This window comes from Esox lucius, chromosome 18, assembly GCF_011004845.1.
Source record: "Esox lucius isolate fEsoLuc1 chromosome 18, fEsoLuc1.pri, whole genome shotgun sequence".
Taxonomy (NCBI): Eukaryota; Metazoa; Chordata; class Actinopteri; order Esociformes; family Esocidae; genus Esox; species Esox lucius.
This window is the reverse complement of record NC_047586.1, coordinates 6,537,536-6,564,749: the sequence shown is the minus strand read 5'-3', so window position 1 is coordinate 6,564,749 and position 27,214 is coordinate 6,537,536. Positions and strand designations below refer to the sequence as shown.

At 49.9% G+C, this 27,214-nt stretch overlaps 1 protein-coding gene across 8 annotated transcripts in view; it reads left to right on the top strand.

Moving 5' to 3' along the window:
* arid1b (AT rich interactive domain 1B (SWI1-like)) overlaps positions 1 to 27,214 on the top strand; it is a 57,272-nt gene that overhangs the window by 5,765 nt on the left and 24,293 nt on the right. For 3 of the 8 annotated variants that reach the window (XM_013138599.4, XM_020056201.3, XM_013138601.4), the window contains exons 2-4: positions 939 to 1,142; positions 8,158 to 8,298; positions 12,615 to 12,704. In XM_013138599.4, the coding sequence (XP_012994053.3) occupies positions 939 to 1,142; positions 8,158 to 8,298; positions 12,615 to 12,704 (435 nt within the window). The remainder of the gene's footprint in view (positions 1 to 938; positions 1,143 to 8,157; positions 8,299 to 12,614; positions 12,705 to 27,214) is intronic. The other 5 variants (XM_020056199.3, XM_020056202.3, XM_020056200.3 and 2 more) reach the window with 4 other exon arrangements.

The following is a 27,214-nucleotide window of genomic DNA, read 5'->3' as shown; positions in this document are numbered from 1 at the left end:
CGACTTAATGTGTTTTGAACATTTAGCAAATGGTCACATTTTTTTTAATTTTTATTAATGTCTGTTTGTTGAATATTGCCAGACTTTCTTTCATTGACGAGAGTCCCATCTGAGCTTTAGTGAAAACATCAGAATGTTTTATATTTAATTATTCGTGTGTGTGTGTGTGTGTGTGTGTGTTTCATCAGTGTTCCCAGCCATAACTGCTGACACAAAGACTGCTCATTTAAAATAGCCTTGCAAGGCATGCTCACATCTTCTGTAAGTGCTGCTTCAATTGGCCTGAAGCCAAACCTCTTGAATAGCCTGACTCCCAAACCACTTGATGACACAGACTGGATGTCTTTGCCAACCCTTCAATCAGTGACTGCCAACCTCACACCAGTTTGATAGGGCACTAGTGATGGAGAGATGCCATGTATTGAGAAATCAAAATGACTTTTGGTAGTTGCAAGGCAATGAGAATTTAAAATTGGGCAGGTGTCATACTAGTGTGTGAGTATTGTTATTTGTGATTGGACTGTGCTGCGTTAGTCTTCTTTATAATTGTGAATGAAAAATGAGAACCCATTGTTTTGGGTATGGTGATAAAAAAAATCATCAAATTCTAGGTATTTGAATATGAAAATGCAAGAGCTGGCATTTATATGACTCAAAAAAATGTTTTTTCACTTGATTCATTTTGGATTTCTTTGTACCTGCCAATGTAAAAATCTCACTGCATTTGGGGTCATATGTAAGACTTTTTATGGTACTGCTAGCATAAATACAAGCCAGTTTGTTTTTCCAGTATTATTAACATTGTGCCTGAGATGTTCCCCATTAAACTTCTTTACAAATTGATGAATACATTTTGTTACATTTAATACTTTTAGATTATTGTTGAATTTATGCTTAAATCTGATGTTATGCCTAACCATTTCAAACTTCTGTGTTAGGTGCCCCCTATGGACGCCATGGCGATGAAGCGCTCTCAGCTCTATGGCATGGGCAACAACCCTTATTCGCAGCAACAGCAGGGCGGGGGCGGGTCCTACCCTGGCCAGCCATACGGATCGCCTTCTCCTCACCGCTATCCAATGGGAATGCCCGGGAGGGGTCAGATGGGCATGAGTGGAATGCAGTATCCTCAACAGCAGCAGGTATGTCCTCCGATAAGTCTCCGATGTTGGCTTCTCAGCACACTTGTTAGCAATCGGTACTTTCCGCGCGTTCTCTTTTACTCAAAACTGCAGTGGTGAACGCCTCTTTACCAGTGACGGAAAGGCAGAGGGCTCTTCTGAGTTTTGTGGGTTTTGAATAGCAATCGCCTTGCGGGTTAAAAAAAGCTTTAGCCTGCTGGCCTGTCTCTTCAGGACATGGGTCTGTGTGCTTTCCTGTCCTTGGCCGCGTCCCAATACGACAACTTGTTCCCTATTAGTCCAGATGACACCTGTTGTGTGACCCAGGAAACAGGAGTGCAAAATGTCAGCGTCATTACCCAGGTGGTACTTTGAAAGACGCAGTGGGACTTTTTTGATGACCAAAATAATTAATAATCCCAGTAGGAGTAGATGTTTAATATGATGTGTATATTTACGTAATTTAGAATCACTATCACACCTCCGTTAGCTATGAAATTCCAATTTTGATAGTGAGTGGTTTGGATGAGATGTCAGCACATAGAATAAACCAACTGCAGGAACCCCTTTTGGCTCGAGGGCGCCACTTTTACAACCTGTGGCCAAATCATGTTCTGCTTCTTTCAGTATGGACAATTTGTAATGCAACTACTGCAAATGTATTACTCATCTTAAAAAGATTAGTTTTTTCTTTTAGCATCGGTCTCTGTGCATCTTGGGTAACTTTCCTGGCAACTTCCTGACATTTCTCTAAGGTTACTTGTGGCTCAGAACACAAGTGTTTTAGCCTATATTAGCTCAAGCAACATATTTCCTGTATTTCATTGATCCAGCAAAACTGTTTTAACCATGTGGATTTCTCAGTTAATAGATGTAGTTTTGTCAGAGCCTATTTTGACTACTTGCCCAATTAACCCAGCCAGAAACCTCAAAGATCAAGCAAAATGAGTTGATGCACAACCTCGTTTGTAGAAAATTCACTGTTACCCTTTAGATTTATACTATTTAATTAATATAGAGCTTTTACATATTTTTTTCAATCAAATTTACAAATGTATTATCTACAAAATAAAAATGACAAACATTGAAGGTCATTGTTCTGGGGCACAGAATGCTTGTTTCTGAAGCATTTTGTTTTTATTGGTGACCCCTGGATAATGACCCTTGGTGACCGCGGTGCCTGGTAGGTAGCACGGCATAATTCTGGACCCCCCCCCCCCCCCGGGAGGACAGGCCTGTGAGGGTGAGAAAGCTGTTGATGTGCAGCACGGTTGTCCGAGCAGAGAAGCGTGGGCGAGGCCCAGGACAGACTGGGCCGGGTCAGGCTATTCTGGGTACGGAGTCAGACCGCACTGCCGCTATATTTAGCCCCGTACCACTGGGTTTGGCTCTAACCCCCCCCCCCCCCCACCACCATATACGGCCTGACGGAGGCACGTGGGAACAGGCTGCTGACGTAGCGTGTTCCGTCGGTCGTAATTAAGGGCTTCAGTTGGTCTCAGCAGTCATTTTTTTTGTGCGGAGTGTGCACACTGCAGTCGTGCAGGAACACGATCTTCTCTGTTTGGCGTGTGTTCTTTTTCTTTTTTTTTTTTCCATCTTGGCTTTTTGTCGTCAACAAATGGCTTTGCGTGTTACACATGTTGGTTTCTGGGGCATAGTGTGCTTCAGAGTCGTTAGAATTCACTTGGACTCAATACAGACGGTTCGTGTCAACATAATGACTATTTATCCTGGTGCTCCTGAATCGCGTGAGGTGCTCCTAACAGATTTAGAAGTGGGGAGCACCTGTGCTCACAGTGTACATTCTAATTTAAGAGGCCTGTCTGTAGTTGCTTATCTGTTGCACAGTGTCCCCCCCCCCCCCCCCCCCAGCCCCGTTCGCTCCCTCTCTTACTCTTCTGATGACAGGAATATTAAAGGGAACCCAATTCGATATTAATGGGTAACAGCTTTCTGTTCCCCGCCACTTTGGCCTCGAAGGCAACGGCTGTGTGTGGTGCTCGCAGGCACCCGGCCTGTTTTTCCTGGCAGTCCGAGGCACCTTGGGTCTGGTGACACTGGCCACGTCTTACGGTGTCCGTTACCGACGCCGTGCCAGCAGCGCTGTCACTCTAAAGCCACACGAGACCAAGAATTGAAACAATCCTTTTCCTTCACTTACGCACAGCATGAACGATGCACGCTGAAGCCGAGATGACAGCGTGTCTGATGATGCCGTGTCGACTCCGACTGTAAGTCACACTGGATAAAAGGGTCAGCCAACCCTTCCTCCCAGGGGACCCCCCCCCCCCCCCCCCCCGTATTCACGTTTCAAGTGTCCCCCCCTCATTATCGTTTGGGTGAAAATGTTGTTTTGGTTGAAGGTCATTCCGGCACGTTCTAGTTCTCTTGCCATTTTCTTTAGCAAGGCTATTACAAAACAAAATGTCCCACTTCCCCGTGTGTTTAGGCAGTCCACCTGCTTTCCGAATGGATGATTTGAATGAAATACTGGATTTAATTATAGGTATCCTTTAACAGAACATGATTAGATTTAATCCGGAGCTGCAGTAACATTGTGTAGAGTTTGTCACATTTCTGTGACTCCTGGGATTTAGGTTGTCGCTGAGATTCTGAATGTCATAGAGACAAAACCGGAGTTATTCCCATGTTATTCCCATGTTATTCCCATGTTCATCGGAGAGGTGTCTGATATTTCACAGCTCTGTTTTAGTCTAAATCACTGCAGACGTAAGTGCCGTCATCGAGCCGTACGACAGCGTAGTCAAGATAAACGTTTAGGGACGGGAACCCTGTGCCAAATATTCACCTCACTAGCCATGGAAACAGGAAATTGTATTGCCCGCAGAAAATGTAATCACCACGCCGGCGGAAGACAACCGTTACATCATTAGGAATCGGCGGCGGTATTTCCCTGTTTGACCCTGGGCCTCTTTGTGTCAGCGTTGGCAGCCCGGCTTGGTTTTCCATCTCTGAGAGAGAGGTACCGTGTAATGACTTCTATCTGCACCGGGCCCCAGATGGCCCCCGAGACACCTGCTTTATTACCTCACAGATCCCACCTGAAATTGGATGTTTCAACTCGTCAGATGCCACCGGGGCCCGCTGTGCTACTTATATTGATTGTGTTCTCCTCCGTCGGAGTGGCCAAATGGCCGGGCCTGGTGGTGGTGGGGGTGGGGGTGGTGGTGGGGGTTTTCCCAAACAGCACCCAATTCCCCTTTTCAGTGCAATTCTTTTGAAGAGATCCCCACTGGCCCTGGTCTTGGAAGTATATAGGGGATGGGATGTAAACTGGGACACATCCGGTGAGGGGGGCGGCGAGGGCGGTCGGCGTTTGGCAGGGGGAGGCAGACGTGGCCGTGTTTGGAGATGCCGTTCAGAGATCAACCGTAATATTTCAGGATAATTAGGAATGGATTTTCCTCAGGCGATTACGCACACCGGCCTCCCCTCGTTGCTCTGTGCCGCCCGCCGGCTTCGATCCGACGTCACCTCTCCAAAATGGCGCCCCCGCTCCCAGTATAGTGCGCTATTTTCCGACTGCTACCTTTCACCACGGCCTGGTAATGTACTAGAGAGGGAGCGTGGTGTCTATTTTCGACATCCGGCTGGCGTCGTCCGTACCTCCTCTTTGTGGGTTTGTAACCATGGTGATGTGATTACAGGCCGTGTTGTGGTGTCCCAGTCACCTGGCCCGCTGTGTTTTTAAGCTACCCCCCCCCCCCCCCCCCCCCCCGTTGTTGGTGTTTGAGTCACTCGCCTCGTGAAGCGGCCCGTTGGACGTGGTCGCAGTGTTTAGGCTCGCTGCAGAATGTATTGCAATTGCCAAAGGAACTGAGACTTTGTTAAGGACGGGACATTCTGGAAGCCACTGCTCTTTGCTACGCCTGGACCGATCTAGCGTGACATGTTTGTGGAGAGCAGTGAAGGACAGATTCCGGTGGAGACGGAGAGAACTCAGTGCGGCTGGGTTATATGGGGATAGCATTTTTATCGCAATTAGTCGTTAGAATTGTTGCCATTTTCCATAAATAGAATTAAACTGCTACTAGTTATTTTTTTTTTTTTGTGTCGCTGTTGCCATCCCTTATTCCTGACAACCACCGATATTAGCAAAATGTATTTATTTGCCAACTCCACGTTTCCGTCATGGTTGCTTGCGATCGTAATTGATTCTACGAGTGTGTCTGTAATGTGCGGTCAGAGTTGACTGTGTTCTGTGGATCACGCAAGGCACGGCCTTAAACCAACCCTGAGGGGAAAGGAGACTCTGCGTCTCTCCCCAGTGCTCCTGCTTCAGACCGAGGTCTGTAAACAGCCCACCGGCTGAAAGACGAGGAGAGGAGTGGCAGCGCAGAGCTGGTGGTGGTGGTGGTGGTGGTGGTGGTGGTGGTGGTGGTGGTGGTGGTGGTGGTGGGGGCGGGGGCATTAAGACTCCCAGACGAGAGGAGAGAGCAGAGAGTGGGGCAGCGAGAGCAGCACAGAGCCAGGGGAGGTGAAGTTAGACTCCCAGACACCAGTGTCTCAGTTCCACAGTGATGAGCTCATGTGTGGAAAAACAGCCTTGACGCCCTGAGGGCTTAGAGAGCTGACGGCTGGCCGGGCGATGAGCACACAGCCATGTGATTGGAGGAAAACCCGGCGCTGCGCTGCCAGACATGTGTTTGGTATGGGCCTCCTCGTCAGTGTCCTTGCTCTCTGCCCAGACAGATATGTTTTGTGGACAGTGGCCCAAATGGCACCCGGGTCCCTCTGTAGTGCACTATTTTTGACCAGGTCTCAGGGCTGTAATTCTATATGTTACTCTGTACCAATCAATCACATTTATTTTAGGGCAAAAACTTAGGACGAAACCTTGAGAGGAACCAGGCTCTTAGGGGCAGCCAGTCCTATTGTGGCTGTGCTGGGTGAGTACAAATTGTAATAATTAATGAATGCAGGTTACCCAGGTGTCCATGGGCCCTTTTGACCAACTTCTCATGGGCTCTGATTAATGAGCTGTAGGAAACGGGGTACCGTTTTGGGGGAGCATCTTCCTCTGTCGTCCATCTTTCTTTGTCATCATTCTCACGGAAACTGTGTCTCCTGTAGGTTCTCAGGCATCCTGTTTATTTGATCTACTGAAATACATTTGAGCTCCATCAAAGATTTTACACAAAGGACCCACAGAGGAAACCCATAGTGTAGTCAGGACACCTAAAATAACTTTTGCTATTTTTCAAGTGTTCGTCTTATTTGTGTAAGAAATGACTCCCCTCTGGTTTTTAGTAGACTGCTCTTTAACTTGATCATGGTGACATTTAGGAAGCACTTGAGGCAATGTTAGTGTTCGATTTGTGACGTTTGCACAGATTGCTGTTAAGCGTAATCAATGGTATTTCATAGATTGACCCGTTTAGTGTTTTGTTTGGATTTAGTGTTTAGTCATTGAGCGTGGTTACGTGAACTCAGCCATTATTGTGGATAGTTCAATTGAATTTAATGGTTTGATTAAAATGTTTACATGCTCAGCAAGACTAATGGTTTCCTTAATCTTGTTTACATGGACACATCTAAAATCTGGCTGATGGGAATTTGTGCAAAAAAAATCAGCCATCAAAATACTCTCCATCAAAGCAAGTATGTTATTTTTGGGCAGCCTTTTTGATTCCAAGTTTGAATATGAGTTCATATTCAAACTACTTCAAGTGCAGAATTTTTTAACTCTATTCCGGCCGAAGAAGAAGCGTCAATCTTCTGATGAATATAAAACACACAACCCCAGTTCAAGGTGGTGTCCTAATAACTAGAACAAGAAAGTGATTTTGGTCTGTGTATGCTTAACCCTGACAGCCATACCAACGCAACATGCAAACATTTGAAAGCTTTTCCTGCCCAGGACAGTTGAAACCAGTTGTCATTTGCGAAGAGCACTGGCCTACTGGAGGTGTAGCGCCGGAGGTTTGGACCCCCCCCAACATTTGTTTACATGTACCACTGCCATACTCTGATTTAAGGTTTAATAGTGAAATGTAGTATAATATTTTATAGAATATTAAATGCTGAACTCTGCCCCCTGTTGCCAAATTGTAACACTTTCAGTTTTGATTGGTCTAGTACAGCCAATCAAATCCAGGTTCACGGACTGGACCAAAATGCCAGTTTGATATACCTACTTTTATTAATATACCTATGTTTTATTAAAGGTTAGGTATTAATCACAAAGCCACGTATGTGTGTGTATATACATGGATGTTATTTTATTAGGTGTTTCCACTAACCCCAGTGTCCTGAAGTGAAGTTGCTTGATGGAACATTTTAACACATGAAGCAACTGTGTTGTTGTTAAGGTGGTAGAAATCAGAAATTACAATAAAACAAAATTTGAGATGATGAGTGATGGTAAATATTTTGAGATGACCATTGCTGGTTTATGTATGTACACACACACACACACACACCCACAGACATTTAAGAGAGGTTGGCCTAGTATAAATTGCACTTTTTTCTTTCTGAAGACATGCTGGACACTAGCTGCCGAACGTAAGTCTCCCAGCAGATGAGCCGGAGGGAGTCTGGATGAGCCAGCTGTTCTCCAGAAGCTGAGATGTAAAACTTTTGCTCCAGATGAATGGAGGGAAAATCTCTGGCTGCGTCCCAAGTGTCCCCCTGCTCCCTCTGTAGTGCCCGGTCGGCCCGAACGACTGCTCAATGAACAGAATAGGGGTTAGGGTGGTCATTTTGGAGTGTATCAGCCCCTCCCCCGTTCTCAGAGGTCCGGCACGTCTCTCTGGGCTGTTACTCAACCCAAGTACGGAGAACGACCGGTAACTTTGCGGGCCTTCGCACTCGCCCTGAAATGGTTAGGGCCCCGCGCGGGAACGCGTCGATAGGTTTGGGCACCGCGGTTGAACTGTTACGCGACTCTGTGCTGGCGCTCCTTTTACCCGCGAGGGGAGAGGCACGACGTCTTTGCGCCGGCAGGCGTCGTGTGTCCTCGGGGGTTGTTCTCCGTGTGGCGTCCGGCTTGACGTGGACCTGTCTCTCTCAGCAGGTGGCGGCCCAGTACGGGCAGCAGCAGGGCGGTTTCTGCCAGCCACAGGGCCAGGGGGCGTACTTCAGCCCTCCCCAGCAGCAGCCCGCCGCCCCCACCCAGCCCCCCTACGTGCAGCCACGCCCACCGCCGCAGCAGGTAAGCCCACGGGAAATACCCACGATGCACCGCCACTTGGGTCTGACCTTGTCCTCCCTGGAGAGCCCCGTTTGTGGATGTGTTGACTGAAGCAGTGTCGGTACTATGAGCATATGAACAAACACACACACACACACACACAGGATCTCTTGGACATTGGTTAACTTATTGTCTAAGTTCCAGGATCATTCTCAGCCCGAGGACTTGGGTGGCCTCTGTTTTTCCTCTTTTTCCCCCAAACAAAAAAAAGCAAGTCATTAAAAATGGATCTGTTCTGTTCTCTGGAGATTAGAGTACATCGGTATCTGGTCCATCTGGACTCTACTTCTGTGTCCCAAAAGACATTACTTTCCCTATCTGCTGCACTACTTTCATCAAGGCTTTATGCGCCCTACGTAGTAACTAGAATGCCGTTTGGGAAGCGGACCCTTGATCTCATAAAGGGCCTGCGGCTTTAATGAAGTCCAGCCTCTCTGGATCTTTATTGAGTCAGCGATTTGGCTGCTTATATTTATGGGAGGTCGGCTGCAGTCATTTGTATTCAGCGGGTGAATTGTTACCTGCCGGGTTGTCCTTGGATGAAGGGAAAACCCCGACTGTCCATGTAATACCTGGGGCTCGTTGGGTGAGAGGAGAGGCTCTGAGAGAGAAATGCCCAGCTAGAGGAGAGCGAGCGTTCTTTCGTATCGGTGCAGCCTGGCTGGAGTAATGAGAAATTGACCTTGAGCAAAATCCTCTGGGGTTTCCTGTGTAACATCTGAGGACATTGGTTCTCAGCCTGCGGTGAGCTGCCTCATGCACCGTCCTCATAACTCTACACTTGGGTTTATTCCCGCACCCCTTGGCCGGTCTTATGCCCAGTGTCTTTCAGATGACAGCTAGACAGATGAATGTTTTCCTTCTTAGATTAGCCTGTTCCACTTTTTTCTTTTTTTTTGTTTTGACTGGGAGAATGGGAGAAATAGCCCGTGCTTGCCCCAGCTCCTTTCCTGCAACCGAAGACCCAAGATGGCCGCCTCTGTGCTCGTTAGACCAGTGTTCACTGTGAAACTAGGGGGCTGTAATGATGAAGCTCAACTGCTAACACAAAGCGTGAATTCGCTGTCGGGGGCCCGCCAAACAAGACATGGGGTCGCTCCTACGTTCTGTGGGGACACGGCCGCGCAGTGTTCCAACCAACGCTGACCCTAATCAAAGAGCTCAGGCCCTGTGTGAGTGACGAGGGGCGTTCTGATCTGTGTCCCCCCCCCCACCGCGACGCCGTCGCTCTCCTTTCTCCCCGACGGCCTTAATTAGCTTTGTGTGGGTCGTCTTGGTGAGACAATGAGCCGGCTTGCACCCTGGGAAAACGGGCGTGCGCTCGATACATTGGAGCCCGGAGAACGGAAAAGGCGAGAACAAAGGCGGCCCCTCCGACGTGGGTTTTCATTGATAGTGTTTGTGTCTCCGCCAGAAACCTCGTTCCAGTCAACCCAAGGGTTTAGTGATCAGAAGCAGTACACTATGTAGGGAATGCGGCGTCATTTTGACCGCCCCGCCGCGAGCCATGTGACCGCAGGCCAGGCCTCGTCTCCGTGAAGACCGCTCTCCGTTTAGGGGAGTCGGGAAAGATCCTCCATCAAGGCAGCAGCCAAGGTCCAAGCCCTCAGCATCTCACTGCGAGTGGTAATGCAGACGAGCCAAGGAGCATTTTGTAAGCTGCGATGGGGCTAGACTGGAGGTCAGATTATAGTCAGCAGTAAAGATGATTTTGGCCTTAACAGTCAGCTTTAAAGTAAATGGTAGCTTTTCTTTGCTCGCTCTGTTGTACTGGATGAAGGCCTGTAGTTAACCAGAAGAGACGGAAAGCCGGTCGGCCAGCCCTTCCACACTCATTGTCTGCGTCTCTATGGTAACAGCACACCCTCGCAGACGGCATGTTGATTAGTGTTTTATTCTGGAAATGATTCGCTACAATTCTTCTGGTGATTAAGTGTCCGTGCTCATGGAAAAGGCTCAAGCTTGCGAGAACGTCCATTTCCCTCGGGATGTAAAATGACCAGCAATTCACCAGGCAGGGCAGGCCCATGCTGGCCAGAGAATAGCCAATCAAATCTTTATAAAACAGGCAATTGAAAAATGTTTGGGTTTTTCTTTTGGGGGGGGGCACATGCTGAAGGAGTGAGATTTAATGCAGTGAGATATGAATTATGAACAAGGTGCCTGCCTGCTTATGACGTAGTGTTAAGCCCTTGAATAAAAGCTGCTTTAGGGGAATACAAATACAATTTCTCTTTTCTTTTTTTTTTTTTTACGCTTCCCGAGTCCTCAATGTTCAAAGACTCAAACACTTATGATGTAGTTTCCTTTACATCGCTACCATAAAGGGCCCGTCAATAAGACTAACTGCCTAGCTGTTCTTCTGCGTCTCAATTTGCACTCGGTTACACTTGGTGCACTAGTTTTGACCCAAGTCCAAGGGTCCCTGGTCAAATGTAGGACACTATGGGGAATAGGGTGCTGTGCAACCGTCCCTGGACGAGTTCTTTTCAAATCCTTAACGTGGTGTTTTTTGGAGAGGTGTGCGACTGCCTCGCCGCACTTCAAACGTTCCCTCTGAACATATTTCATTAATGCGCAGCAGAGCCTTTCAAAAGCAACGGAGTACTCTTTAATGTGTAAGGTTTGTGTAACATCGCTGTCTGCCAGCCTGGCAAAGCTAAGCGCTTGAACAATACTACTGCACATTACATAGTGCCAACGGTTCAAATTATCGGGGAAGGTTATTAAATTATGGAGAAGTTCTGCACATTTTTCTTTATATATTTTTTCTTCTTCTTTGTTGTCCTACTGTGCCTGTAAATTCTACAGAACCCCGGTTATACTGTGTGTCTCCAGAACTCAAGCAGACACATCTGTTCGTTGGTGGGGGTGTATTCTCCCTCTCCCTCTCTGTAGCTGCATATTTTCACTATGATGCGTTTCCTGTGCGCGGCCCTCCCAGACACTGACCCGCTCCTCTCCTCCCTCCCTCCCTCCCGCCCCCTCCCACCGTCCGTCGGGGGAGGTGGCCTTTATCATGCCGGAGCAGCTGTCCCAATGTGGGCCGCGCGTGAGCCAGACCGCTGATGTCATCCTCACAGTGTAAACACTGTCCTTTGTGTGACCTGGCCGTGACCCAGCTATCACATCGCTCCACTTGAATAAACCTCACCAGCCGGGCCTCGTCCAGAAGTCCCTCACCAGGCTAGTGGCCCTAGCAACAACAGCCTGGGTAGAGGCTGCTTTTCTGCTCACGCCTCCTTCAACTGGGCTCTCGCGTTCTCAGTGAACTGGCTCCGTTTTTTTTGGGTTTTTTTTGAGGGCCGTTGTAGTTGAGCATGTGTACATGAGCATGTAAAAAGAAAAGAAAAGAATCGACATGAAGAGCCCAGTCATATTTTTCAGGACCCCCCCCCCCAGTTATCCTTCTAAGTATTTGCTTACCTAAGGAAATTATGGGCTGTCATTTTGAGGAAATCCTGCAAAGTAAATGAACCACAGAAGATTTAATATCCGCCGAGTCACAGGGCAGCAGACCTCTTCATACTAATCTGTTTGATTTACATAAACAAAAAGTACAAATCATCCCTCCCTCCGCTACATGTTTTAGCTCTTTGGGATTAAAGGCATTTTTCATTATTATTTTCTGCTTGTAGGCATCTGCCCATCTCCAGTACTTAACTGAAATGCGCTGTTGTTGCCATTCAAGTCAGTGTTTACAGTTTTGAACACAGCGTTGTAATACCCGTGTTTTTTTTTTTCCGTAACCTGGCCCAGGCTCTGTGCTGTTTGCTCAGACCACCGCTGTGTGTCTGTCATCCACAGGGGCGTGCGTGTGTGCGTGGGGTCCCGTTAACCCAACCGGAGTGAGAATCATGACACTGGCCTTCATAAGGGTGTGGGGGTCATTTCACTAGTCAGCAGAAATGGATTAGGCTGAGGAAGTACATTTCTGTTTCACTTCATCTCCCTGCAGACCCTCCTAACTCTCTCTACCTCTTATCTCTGTTCTACACTCTCGCCCTCGCTCTGTCTTTTGACCTCTCTCTCTCTCTCTCTCCCCCCCCCTCTTGCTCCCATCGCCTCCCCTCCCTTGATCGCCCTCTCCCTCTTGCTCCCATCGCCTCCCCTCCCTTGATCGCCCTCTCCCTCTTGCTCCCATCGCCTCCCCTCCCTTGATCGCCCTCTCCCTCTTGCTCCCATCGCCTCCCCTCCCTTGATCGCCCTCTCCCTCTGGCTCTCTCGGCGTGTCTCTGTTCCCTCCTATCTGGCTCTCTCCTGTCCTGTCTGTGTAGGAGGTGTCACAGGAGCGCCATGGCAACAGGGGCCAGTCTGCTATGACTCCTGGAAAACCCGACCATGACGACAGGCCTTCCAGTCTACCTGTAAGTCCACTTCACGGTATCCGAGAAGCACGGGCCCCTGCGCACACACGCGCACACACACACACACACACACACACACACACACCACATAATGTTCTGTACGACTGCTTCACAGCCACTGTAGGGTGCTCACTGCCTCGCACGTCGTACCACTGCACCCAACATGGACCACTACGTTTGCAGATGGAACTGACACACATCAGGCCACCCACTGCACATCTGTTGCAGTGCAGGAGCCATGCCTTTTACACTTGCCTGGGCTGACGTGCCACTGATTTAACAATACCTCCGGGCTTTAACCGGGCCTGTCGGCTGACCCCGGAGCCAGCGTGTAAAACACTGCTCGTCCCAACTGTCACCCATTCATCCGGGACGCCCGGGGGGGGGGGGGGGGAGTCTCACGAGGAGTCTCAAATGGTGCCCTGTTCACTACTGGAAGAGGGCCCCGCTGGTCAGTGGTGCCCCAGGACAGGGGATAGGGTGACGTCTGAGACTCGGCTCTCTGGATGTCTCTCCTCCAGATGACCCAGACTTTCTGCACGGGGGATTGGCCACGGCCCTGCACCATGGTGGGGAGCCTGGTGCCGTTTTGCCCTCTGACTGCTCAGCAGCTGGCTCCCCGTGACACCAGGGGCAGGTTCTCAGAGGTTCTGAGTGGACTTTTACCCACACATGCCTTGCAGTGTGCCTTTTCACGGAGCAGTGCTGGGGAGAGAGGGTGTGGACGGGACTGCGGGCTCGCCTCGCCTCTCGGCTTCTCTCTCCAGCCCTGCTCCTCCTCTTTCCGTGCTGCAGTCGGTTCTCCTCCACTGTGCCTCAGTGTTTCACTGAGCTGTCGGCGCGCCATTGGAGGGCGGGCACGTCCGGCAGGGCGGGCCCAAGGCAACGTTGAGCCAATCGGAGCCCTTCGTAGCTCCCGTGCATTTGTTTCCCCATGTTTATAGGGCAGGATTTGACTGTCCATTTGAGCTGATGCGGCGTTGTTTTGGCCCCCCTGGTCATCAGTGGCGTGGAAGCGGCTGCAATTAGGTTGTTCCTTCACACCACTAAACGCCGCTAGATTTGATTTCCCCTCTTCATCCTTCATTCCTCTCCCTCTCCTGAGATGGAGAAATCATTATCGAGCTCGGCTTCAGAGTAATTGCGGGATATTTATTTTTCTAGTAGAGCGTGGCAGTTAAGGTGTGTGCAGGGAAATTTAAATGCTGCCTTTGATTTGGGAGGGTGATTTGGGTTGATTGGAGTGTGGAATCCTGTTTCGGTCTCAGCATTCGCGCACAGTTTAAAGATGCCCTTTTTTATGCGCTTCAGATGAAAAGCATGGGATTCCGACTGTGTGGATGGCATATGGCCAGCCTGCTCTTTAAATGTCCTCTCCCACTGAGACAGTGTGTCATTTGATTATGTGTTCATTTTCTCCCATGCGCTCCAAGCCTGCCTGATAAGTATGTGTGTGTGTGTGTGTGTGTGTGTGTGTGTGTGTGTGTGTGTGTGTGTGTGTGTGTGTGTGTGTGTGTGTGTGTGTGTGTGTGTGTGTGTGTGTGTGTGTGTGTGTGTGTGTGTGTGTGTGTGTGTGTGTGTGTGTGTGTGTGTGTGCGCGCGTGCGTGCACGCGCACGCGCATGTAGAGCTTGGCGTTATGGATAAAATCGATAAAGCTATAAATTGTCTGAATTGCAGCGATAACGATAAATAGGACTATTATATTATGTGTTATAGCTTGTGTGGTTATATTACTGTGTAAACGACCACAACTACGCTGTTCTAGCTGTCTTCTCCTTACCTTATTTCTGTTTGAACAGATGTTTTTAACATGGCCAACTTTTTTCCACATCAGCCAAGTGCCTGTAAGTGGTCTGTGTGGATGATTTCCGGGCACCGGTGTCTGGTGTTAACCCTACGACTGGGGATTCATCTGGGCAGTTGTAGCCCAATATAGACACCCATGTCCTTATTTATTCTTTTGTTTATTCCGTGTTATGGGTTTTGTCTTAGTAGCTGCCATTTACCTTGATGACAGCTTGGAAAGAACTATGCATTCTCTTAACCAGCCTCGTTAGGTATTCACTTGGAATAATAGACAAGTGGCAATGGACAGGGCAACCCTCCCCAAAGAATAATAATTATTTCAATCGATTTTTTTCTTCTTTTTCTGTCACTTGTCACTTTTTCTTCCCAATTCATTCATTTGTGTTTGATCCTTGTCTGGGCGCAGCCAGTGGGCACAGGAGAGTAGATCAGGACACGCCTTCTCCGAAACATGTCAGCCATACGGGTTATCATAAGCTCTGTCTAGGACAGTGGTTCCCAACTCCGGTCCTCGAGGACTCCCAACAGCACACGTTTTTGTTGTAGCCCTGGACAAGCGCACCCGATTCAACTCCATGAGAGCCTGATAATTAGTTGACAGGTTGAATCAGCTGTGCTTGACTGGGGCTACAATGAAAATGTGTACAGTTTGGGGGTACTTAAGGACCGTAGTTGGGAAGCACTGGTGTATAGGGTACCATTTGGGAAGCAACCGTCATGTCCTGCATCCTGCCAACATCGTCTGCAGTTAATCGCCGGCAACCAGTTTAGGTGCCACAGGCCCTATACCAAATGCTGTCCTCTCTGTTTCTACACACTGTCTCTGTGGACCAACACTACTGTCCTCTCTGTTTCTACACACTGTCTCTGTGGACCAACACCACTGTCCTCTCTGTTTCTACACACTGTCTCTGTGGACCAACACTACTGTCCTCTCTGTTTCTACACACTGTCTCTGTGGACCAACCCTACTGTCCTCTCTGTTTCTACACACTGTCTCTGTGGACCAACCCTACTGTCCTCTCTGTTTCTACACACTGTCTCTGTGGACCAACACTACTGTCCTCTCTGTTTCTACACACTGTCTCTGTGGACCAACACTACTGTCCTCTCTGTTTCTACACACTGTCTCTGCGGACCAACACCACTGTCCTCTCTGTTTCTACACACTGTCTCTGAGGACCAACACTACTGTCCTCTCTGTTTCTACACACTGTCTCTGTGGACCAACCCTACTGTCCTCTCTGTTTCTACACACTGTCTCTGTGGACCAACACTACTGTCCTCTCTGTTTCTACACACTGTCTCTGTGGACCAACACTACTGTCCTCTCTGTTTCTACACACTGTCTCTGTCTGCTTCACCTCACGCTTTGAAGTTCGTGCGCCGTTGGTGTTGCCATGCCAACAGGGCTGAGAAAACGTCCCCCTTTTAGAATTATGCATATTATTAAAGAAACTGATTGATGTATTAATCACATTATGCCTCTTATGGCATTTGTTAATATAGTCGCTTTCCTCCCTGACCCGCTTGGTTAGTTGTTGTTGTTGTTTTTTTTAGTAGTGCTGCCCAAATGCTGTGCATTATGTAAGCTGAGGGACCTTTAGTTCTGCCAGTGAATCATCTTTGCCATTGTATTTTAGCTAATCATTTCGTTACCACCTTCTTGTTTTCTGACGGTTTATGTATTAAGTCATCGGTCCTCCCCAAACGGAAGCGAGTGATTGGATGCTGCTGACGTTTTGGACATAACTGCCATTAGAGTTTGACCATGCTGATAAAATGTACCAACTTGAAACTGTCAAAAGAACAAGCATTGTCATGGTCTCCCTTCTTTTCGACTGTCACGCGTTTTGAAAGAAGAATTCCTGTGAAATATGACGATGTTAAGCTCTGTAGGCAAACCGGTGTCTCTTCCCTCAGAAGACACGAGGACGTCCAGCTCGTCTTTCATGGTGCTGGTGTAGACAGATTTGGGAGGGGGTCGGCGACGTGCTGAAGGGCGCCTGTAAATCTACTTGAAGGCGCTAACCACCCAGAGGAGGCAAGGCATTCCGTGGCACGGGCATCGCACCCTATTCCCTACCTAGCACGCACCTTTTACCCATAATGCTCTGGTGTAAAGCCGTGTGCTGAGTTGGATGGTGACCCTTCCACCCTGCTACTGGGATGGGACTCCCGGGATCTGTCTCACTCCACCAAACACTTAAGTCGTCTTTGTGCGTGACCGCTGAGATACAAGGGAGCCACTAGAACACACACACACACAGCTTTTATTTAATTTAGGGGAGATTAAGGGGTATCGGTTGGGTGGTGTAGCAGTGTGGCAGGCAGCTCCATCCGTAAGCTGGTAGAGTTTGGTGTCTTGCCTGTTGCGCGCCAAAAGAAAAAAGCCCCTGATTGCGTTGGGACCTTGTGTACTGATGGCTGTGTTATGACAAACACACACACACACACACACACACACACACACCGGCTTTCAGGTCCTGTCGTGTGATTGGCACCATGCTGGAGCAATGAACCGCCGCCAGGCCTTTGCACGCTGTGCGTTCGCCTCGGGCGTGGATTACCGCTGAGGTGGACGTGGTTGTCGTGAAAAGTGGGAGGCCTTAAACCTCACCCCTTCTGGTGATCTAGTAGACTGGAGCCCGCACGGGTGGATGTTGGATCCAGCCCCTTACGGCCGGTGATATATGAGGTTGATTTACGACGTGATGGAAGTGACTTGCCTGTATAAAAGATGCATATATCTGAAACGCTGACCATTAACTACAGCACATTATTAGGCAATGAATTAATCTTTTTGTTAGATGGCTATGTCTCTATGGCACCTTAAAAACATGGCTGCCAAAGTGACAAATGGGTTAATTTTGCTTTTACCAATTAACAAAAACCTGGTTTTCTGCTTCACGAAAATGCATTTTCTCACTCTCTCTCTCTCTCTCTCCCCCCCCCCCTCCCTCCCTCCCTCCCCAGTCTGCCTCAAAACGTGTGATTAAGTGTTATGGCTCACTGATGCACCGGCGGTGATTAAATATGAACCAATAGTGGAAGAAATGGGGGGGGGGGAGCGGGGAGCGGGGAGCGGGGACTCCTGCCTCTGTGTGAAGGAGCGGGAGAGACCGAGAGGACACATGGATCTTAGTCAATTACTCCCCTCTGCTCCCCTGAGGCCGTAGCCCCAAACGGCTCACTCGTTCCCTGCGCTTAACCTGAGCCGTATTGGCAGCGCCTAAATTGGGAACGGGGTGCTTGTTGGCGCTTTCTTTCTCCCTTGTGTTTCGTGGGCCTGTAGGCCAAGCAGCTCTAGTCACTAATCCAGTGAGGTGGGAGGGAGGATGGGCGGGTGCGGGGGGATGTTGGGAGGAATGAAAGCCGGTGGGGGGGGGGGGGGGGTGGGGGGTCTTCCTGAGTCTCTGGGCCCCTGGCCCTCCTGACGTGCGGCCTGTCAGGGCTCTATGTCTTAGCATCCTGTCGGCCCCTCCAGACCTGCCTGGGCCTTACCCAGCCCACTCACTGGCCTCTTCATGGTGAACGGCTCCTTGGGAGGAAGCTACGGAGGCAGACGGTTGAATCCCTGTCCCCCGCGGGGACGCCCCTTCGGCCCGACGGCTCATACCGAATTCCAGGGCGAATAGAAATAAAACGTTTAGGGTGCACTTTCGCCCCGTGTTCTCGTCTGCACTTTAACGGGTGAGAGGAGAAGCCTTCCAAGTTCTTTAGCTGATCTGTCATCACTGAGTCTTCAAAGGCCTCCTCTGTGCCTTTCATCTGCTCCTCTGAAGCCCGCTAAAGATGGGAGATTGATTAGTCATCCTTAATCCTGGGCCCGCCTGGCTCATGTGGAGCCATCATCAAATCCGTTAGAGGAAATAAACATTTTTCATCTCTAGTCTACTCTGTCCGGGTCCCAAACAGCATCCTGTTCTCTGTGTATTGCCTATAGGCCCCTCGTCGAAAGCAGCTCACTAAACAGGGAATATTGTCCCGTTTGGGATTAAGCCACAGCGAAACGATGTCTCCTCAGCTGGCTCAGATAGAGATCAGTGGAGACGAGGGGAAACTCTACTGACGGGGCTGATTACGGTGCTGGGAGTGGAAACCAGTGACGCATACAGCTGTCCTCTAATCTGGCCCGACCTGGCGACGTCTCTTTCTGCTTCTTTTTCTCTGGCCTTATTCACTCCCTCTTTCACACACACACACGTCCATACTAGGCAATTCTGTGGTCCTTGTACGCCCTGACGTCTTCCAGGTTTCCATCTGTCTGTCGTTCCACGACCTCCTCCAGCGGTAAACACACTTAGCCTTGTACTTGGCCGACCCCTCGCGGACGGGACGTTGACCTTTTCCCCCGGCGCACTCCGGGGCCCCATTGGTCTCTTTCATGTGGCTCCGTTTCTCCAGGGCCTCGCTGTGGTCACGCAGTCGTGTTCATGTGCCCTCGGCCCTAACCCCTCCACGGGTCATGGACGGCTGCCAAACGCGGCTGTGAACGGGCTCTTTGGCAGCCGTCCATGACCCGTAGAACCCCCTCCTCCGCGTGCACACACACTTTTGGGGGGGGGGGGGTTGTCATTAGGGACCTGTTGACACAGTAACCGCTAGGTGCTAACTGTCAGGTTGGGATGCTGAGAGGAGTTTGTCAGGGTGTAGTGACCTTTGACACTCTCTGCAATCCTCTGTCAGGGAGCCCCAGCTGCTGCTAGATCAACACTCTCCCAGTCGTACCCCTCAGTCAAGTGGTCCGGGCGTTGTAACCATGACTACAACCGTCCGCACCGCCCTGACCTCGCCGGTTACTGAAGTGGGGAATGACAGGGACGCACATGGCGTCTGGCTGAGCCGCGTCCGTCCGTTCTCTACCGGGACACACGTTTTCCCACTGGTGCCGGCCGGCGGATGAGTATGGGACAATGGGCACAGCCACAGCCACACCACCCCCCCACGCGCACCAGTCATTGTAAATAATGAGTGAAACCTATGTTCCAGGTAAGTCTGCATAACACGTTAGTGTGCGGCTCAGCGGGAGGATGCCTTACTTAGCGTGTGGCGCTAGCATTATTAGCGCGCGGCTGTAACCTGGCGGAGCCGCGATCAGCCGGGCTCCTCCTGCCGCTTCCCTTTAAACCTCATTAAAGTCTGCGTCCCCGAAGACACACTGTTCCCTTTAAAGTGTACTGGTTTTGATCAGGGCCCCCATTAGTCCAAAGCAGTGCACTACGTTTTATGTGGAATGGTAGTGGGCCAGTGGGGACACTGAATGCACACCCCCACCACCCTTCCCGAAAAGAGACTCCTAATTACCTCCAGCAGGCTGACCGCGTGTTTATTTGATTTCTCTTTAGAAAGGCAGGCGGATTAAATAAATAAGAGGGGGGGGGGCGGGGGGGGGGGGCAGTACATTTCAAATTCCCTTTAATACTGGATGATGAAAACGGAGCGCTCCAATGCACAGAGACCCCTTCAAACACGGCCGTCTATTAACTCCTCGCAAGTGCAGACGTTCCAATCAAACGCACTCGCAGACACGTAGCGTCGCGCTAGGGGCCGATGCTAATCGCACGCCGGCGGCCTTGTTTGCATATCGCTGCTGCCGCCTTTTTTTTTTTTAATAATTTTTTTTTTTGTGGCGGGTAGCGATTATCCGTGGAAAGGTTTCTCAAACAATTCTACATTTTAACAGGGAGGATGATAAAAACCTTACTGACGATGATGATGATGATCGGGTCGTGTGCGATTGTGTGAATTCAGAGGAAACGAGGCGCGACGCAGCTCGCCGTGTTTCCAGTTGCTACGCCGAAACACTTGGGCTACATTTGATTGTGCTAATTGCTAATAACAGCGATTACATACTCGCATGTTCCAGAGCCTCTTCCCGATAATGAACTGCACCCCACTTCCTGTCCGGGGGCTTAAAGCAGTTCCTGATCAGACACTGATGAAAGCTTTTTGTGCCTTGCATCAAGGTCCAGACCGGAAAGAAATGAATACAGACCAGCGGTTGTCAAACCTGTCCTTCAGGACCCCGAGACAGTCCATGCATTGGAACTGTTCCAGAGCCCACCCGGTACACCTTGTCTATGGATCGTCAAGCCCTTTAGGGGGACTAGAATGGAGCTGCTCAGTCCATGTGGGGCCCCAGGACCCTGAAAAATAGGACAGAGATTGGACAAACTGTTGTTTTATTTCCCTGGGCATTTATGGGGAGGTTAACGTGGCACCAAGGATAGTCCACCTGAGTTCGCCGTCAGTTTGTCATTGGATTTGCGTTAACCCCTCCGATTTCATTGCGAACGTCGCTGCGATTTGCTTCGTGCCCTGCAATTTCAACGACAAATTCTGCGTGAGTGGAGTGGAGTGGAGGGCACTAATGGTGTACCCAGTTTGAACAGGCAGTACCACTTGATGTCGGTGCTTTTTTTTTCTCTTCTCTATCCAGAGCCTATTTAGTGAACATGATGGGAAGAAAGAAGTATTTTAATTGCAAAACTATGGAACTGACTCTTACTTGTGGGAGACTAGAAGAGAGTGAGGTTTTTGGGGAGATGGCCAGGTGGGGTGAGGTGGGGTGGGGGGTCTGGTAGAAGAAAGAAGGAACAAACCGAGAATGAGAGGCTGGTCTGGTGAGGGAACGGGAGTCCGAAACTCGTTTCTGAGGCAGAGAAAAAAAAGGCTCTGCAATAAATAAAGCAGCGTGGTGGTGGGAGGGGGCTGAGTTTTAAAGATAACAAGGAGAGAGGGAGAGCAGGGAAAAGGGCCTACATTCTGATGCCCTGGCCTCGCCACTCGCTGCCTTTCAGTTCTGCAGTTCTCTGACGCTTGTCATTACGTCCTCCCCTCTGGAGCAACCAGCCTCCTCTCTCCCTTTTCTTTCCTCTCCCTCCCTCCCTCCCTCTCTCTCACTTCTCCTCATCCTTAATTGTTTTTGTTCTTTCTGCTGTTCCTTTCCCCCTTACACCGCCACCCCCCCCGCTCCTATGATTCTTGATTCTCCTCTCTCTCCTCTGTGCTCCTGTCCTCTCCCCTGTGCCTGTACTTTGATAGCGGAGCCGTGGCATTTCAGTGAGTGGAGTGAGAGAGACTGGGGGGGTGGGGGGGGCACAGCTGCAGTGAGGCAGACACGTCCCGCCTGCCACGCAAGCTTCTGCCTCTCTCTCTCGTACGCCCGCACGCACGCACACACGCGCACACACACACCGCATTCTAATTTCCTTGCAGGCTGAAAGGAGTGTTGTTTATCCTGAGCCCTTGAGGCTGATCTGCATCCTGTGAATCCCCCCCCCCCATCCTCCTCCTCCTCCTCCTATACCCATCCTCTCCTTCTCATTTCTCCTTCTTCCTCAGTCCTTTGATTCGTCCCACTCTGCTCCGTGCGCGCCGCGTCTCACTCCCCGTAATTAGAATGCGCACGAGGGGGATGGAAAATGAGTGAGAGGGAGAGGAGGAGGAGGAGGAGGAAGAAGAGACGGGGGCAGGCGGCAGGGGGGAGGTGTGTGTGTGTGTGTGTGGGGGGGGGGGGGGGGGGTTGCTGCCAAAGCAGGGCAGAGCAGCAATCTGGTTGGCTGAGCCACTGGCAAAGGGCGGATGGGGGATGGGATACGGCTCTGTGATTGGTTGGCCTGGGGCCCAGGGGCACATGGGAGAGAGGGAAGGAGGGAGGGAGGGAGGATGGAAGCTGTAGTGCAGCGAGCAGCTCTTTCCTCTGCTCCTCTCTTTTCTCTGAGCTTCTATGGAGCCAAGCTCTGCTCATCAGATCCACCACAGCACTGAAGGGGGAAAGCAGCACACGGCTGAATGTTATTTCGTGTGTGTGTGTGTGTGTGTGTGTGTGTGTGTGTGTGTGTGTGTGTGTGTGTGTGTGTGAGTGTGTGTGTGAGAAAGATGAAAGAAGACACCCTCCCTACCTGCTAGTTCTTGCTCTTCACATCACGAGCCCTCAATGTGCTGTGCTGTAAAAAGACTGTATTGTAAGTCTCAATGTTAGATGAAACCGTGTTGTAGCTTTATGGGTGAGGACGACACACACACACCTCTGTAGGATCGACGCAGGGTTGCCATCCATTAGGCCTGAGAGGCTCTGCCAGTCATCGATTCATGAAGAATGGCCCTCATTGGTAGATGTTGTACAATAACCAATCTGACCAATGTTTGACCAATGACACTGGCAAGTTAATAATTATGCTGTGGTTGATTGATTAAACACACGGACATCAAAGATGGCCGTTCTCCTGAACTGAGCTACAGGACGGGAATGAAGCTGTCACCATGAGGCCATCAGTGATTTAAAACAATAAATTGTTTATTTTTTATTTTCTTTCATAACACGTACATGGTTTGGATACATTGACGGGAGACATGTTAGCCTGGACTCACTACACTGTAGTGGCTTTACAATAATGACCAAACCGGGGCAGGCAGCCGAGTCTTTCCTCTCCTGTTTTTAACTCAGGATTGGAGTCGCCTTTATCTAGTGAAAAGAGAATATTTAGAATTAAAATATTCCAGAACGTCCATCCTTTGGTGTGCATGTAAGGTTTCCAAAATAATAAAGTCACCATTAGCGTGTCTTGATCTATGCTGGTGCCTGTGTTCACTGGGGGAGGAGGATTCCTTTACAGCACTGGTCACTTAAAAGTGCTTTAAAATCACGGAAGAGTCGTTTCCTGTTGCTACAAGAACTGGCTTTATAAAAATATTTTTAAGTAAACGTGGGCTAAAATTCTAGAAAGCCAGTTGGTTCTTTTTAGCTTTGCACATCTCTATGAGAATGTCTAGGTAATCTTTAGCATTATCCACGTTAGAAATGTTGCTTGAATCTAGGCCTGTTGGCTTCCATAAGGAGGTTTTCTAGTGTACACACATGAACGTACTTGTTCTTGCATAAGAGAGCTCTATTTGGTATTATAAAAAGACACTTCAGCAATCAGTTACAATTCCGCCTGCTCTTATCCTTGTCTCAAACCACTCTGTAAAACCCAGGAGTCACTGTGTTGTCTTCGTCTCAAACCACTCCGTAAAACCCTGGAGTCACTGTGTTATCCTTGTCTCAAACCACTCTGTAAAACCCAGGAGTCACTGTGTTGTCTTTGTCTCAAACCACACTGTAAAACCCAGGAGTCACTGTGTTGTCTTTGTCTCAAACCACTCTGTAAAACCCAGGAGTCACTGTGTTATCCACGTCTCAAACCACTCTGTAAAACCCAGGTGTCACTGTGTTATCCAAGTCTCAAACCACTCTGTAAAACCCAGGTGTTACTGTGTTATCCACGTCTCAAACCACTCTGTAAAACCCAGGTGTCACTGTGTTATCCACGTCTCAAACCACTCTGTAAAACCCAGGTGTCACTGTGTTATCCACGTCTCAAACCACTCTGTAAAACCCAGGAGTCACTGTGTTGTCTTCGTCTCAAACCACTCCGTAAAATCGTGGAGTCACTGTGTTATCCACGTCTCAAACCACTCTGTAAAACCCAGGAGTTGCTGTGTTATCCACGTCTTAAACCAGCCATCCTCTCTTTTTACTTGCACTATATCCAACCCCCCCAGGGCCCCCACCCCTCTCTCTCATCTCATTACCACCCCGCCCCACTCCTCTATCTCATGGCTGACGGCGTCAACTGAGGCACTAGTTTCCATTTCAAAGCCCCCTGAGAAGTGAAGCCTCTTTTCCCTCAGAGCAGAAGTGATGCTTTCGAAACTGAGTGTGCCCCGTTAGGACCTGCGGTCATGTGACTGTTATATAACGGTGAAGCGTAAACGTTTGGCCTCCAGCAGCCGGCAACGAAGTAAACCTGTCTGTTTGGTTGAGCTTCAGTTGCCTTGCTCGTGCTGGCGTGTCTGGTCATCCTGCCGGGGTGTGCGACGGCATAGTGTCAGCATGCCCAGATAGGGAGAGGAATTTGGGCTAGGGTGAGGACTGGCATCCCAAATGACACCCTAACCCCTTCATTGTGCACTACCTAGCCTGTTCCCGGTCAAGTGCCCTGGACAAGGTAGTGCACTAGTGTGCCATTTGGGTTGAAGGCCAGAGTACGGCCCGGCTGTCCTTTGCCAGACTGGCACTGAAAATTACCGCGGCTGGTTACCACGGCGGCAGACAAAGGCGCCAGCTGGCCCGTCGCCAAGCGCGCAGTGGAGGGTCGGTGGGATCAGGATCCGGCAGCCAGCGGGGTCTACTGCTCTCTCCCGCCATCCCTGTCTCTCTCTGCTCGTCTGTCGGCCTCCCATCTCATCCCTCCTTCACTCATTGGTTAGCCGGAGGAAGGGAGTGGCCAATTATTCCAAATTAATTACACTTTTTTTTCCTCTCTCTCATCGTCTACATCAAAGTTAATGAAAGTCTTGGACGGATCCCAAATGTTGTCTGTGTGTTTTGTTCTCCCCCCTCTCCTTGTTCCTTTTGTTCTTTGTTCCCGATTGTGGAATCCACCCCCCCCCACCCAAAGAAAAAACAAACAAGGCCCGCAGCTCCAGTCAACTTCAGCCAGATTAGGAATTAGTTGTTTTAATGATTGTGCTTGGTTATATATATATTTTTTTTTTTGCACACGCTCAGCCTCAATCACAATCACACACGTGTCATCATGAAAGTCTGTCCGGTTGCTTGTTCTCACATGCTGTCATTAAGGCTTCATTACTTCCCTGAGAGTCCCTGCATACACTCCGGTCCGACGGCTGCTCGCTGCTGTATGGTCCGCGACACGCTCCGCCCACCCCGGGTTCTCTTCAGTGATTGGCTGCCTGAGGCTAGCCTGGCGTGCTTTGAGCGCTTAAAACGTCCAAGATTTTCCCTGCTCACCGCACCCACCTTTTGCCCAGGTTCAAGACAACCAGTTCCTCTGCTTGGCCGGGTCGTCTGGGGGCATCGGTGATGGGCAACGTCTGAAACTGTGACGTAATGTACAACTACAAGCTCCAGAGGGTGTTCAGTGTGTTTGTGTGTGTGTGTGTGCAAAGATGGTAAAACCATTACGTTTTATTTTTTATTTACCCGTTCCTCACACAGAAAAGCTATTTCCGTCGTGGGGGTTGTCTGGGGGTACTACTTAAAACCGGGGTTTGTTTTGGGAACCACCTGTGCCGAGTGGTGGCAGAAGGCGTCTATTCTCGCCTCACGTCTCAGTCCGGCCGCCTTCGTTATCGCACGGCTACGCCTGTGCTTGCAGAGAGCGCTGACCCCGAGGAGGTACGTCCACTTCTCTCTCTGTCATCTGTGCACATGACAGAAATGGCGGTAACATACACAGGCTCTCTGCCCTCATCGTTACTCCCGTCCGGTCCGACTCGGCTGTTTCCCTCCCTTCAGTCTCCGCCTTCCGTCTCCGCCTTTCTCGGAGGGTGTTTGTTAAGTGCCGCGTCCCCCCCACCCCGACGTGACGACACGCACCGACACCCCGGAGCCAGATGGAGAAGTTCACCGGTGCTGCCGTGCAGGGTGTCTCCAGTATGTCAGCACGCACGCCACCCTGAGTCACATTATCTGCTGTCAAACGCGTCAGTGGGCCCTGGTTTAAACACGACGCTACTCCAGCTGCCTGCCCCAAAAACAGGGTCAAGATTCCTGCCTGCCCGTCAGCCGTTTTACACTGGGGGGGGGGGGGGGTGTTCCGGCCCTCCCCAGGGAGCGCTCGTCAAACATAGCACGCCGATGCTCAGAGGCTGTCGCATTTTACTGTAAGGGGGAGTCTGACTCATCTCAGGTTGTCACATTTTACTGTAAAGGAGAATCGGATTCCTCTCAGCCTTTTGGGGGCGTCTCTGATCGTCTCTCTGTACACACACATCACAGTGCTCTGCTTGGGCCCCGGGTTGCTACTCAGGAGGCTTAATCAGTGACACTGTCGGTGGGGGAGAGGGCTTCAATCAAGGCTCAGGCAGTCCCCCTGGCCTTCCCCGGCTTTCAGTGTTTTCTCAATTGGGTGTTTTTCAAAGAAGACACTTCTCTTTCATCAAAGTGCGTGGACAGAATAAAAACAAGAAACGCTCTGGGATGAGAATGTCAGGATGAAGCTAGAGCCCCGGCCTCATCTAGTCAGCCTGCCCGTGTGTCAGCAGTCTTTGATCAGAGGCCCTGGGTCCTGGCGTGGGGTTTTCCCCGAAAAGCCAGTGTTAGACTGCAGAGGTCAGCAGGGTTCTGGATGTACTGACTCCCATGTTCTGCACAACAGTAGGCACACTGCGCCTGGTTGGCAGAGGTGAGTCACACTGACACACACACACACACACACTAGAGCTTCATAGATGACTTGTTTGGCCGACCGTTTTTGGCCCTTCACAGGCGTTCTTTTATTTGTTTGCGTTTTCCACCGACATTGCAGCGTGTGCAGATACACTACGTAGAGTGAACAGGTGTCTGCTAATTTGCCTGTGATATACCAGAAATGAAAATGTATCAACCAATGGTTGCTTGATGACTGCGCACTACGATCAGCTCATTGGTCGAAATCCATCTCTTAGTTACAGCAGCGTGAGAGAGCGGGAGTGGTAGTTGGACTTTAAGGAGCACTGCCCAAAGCTAGCACATTTAAATAAGTAAACAGGCAAGAGAGCATTCATTCACTTAGCGTAGCGCTTACTGGTGCTTAGCAGCGAGCTTAGCCAACTAGCTAGCAGGTTACAAGGTTGTTCATAGGCTACCCCCCCCCCCCCCCCCCCCCCCCCCGTGCAAAATCGCAGTCAAAATCTTTAAGTGACATTGTT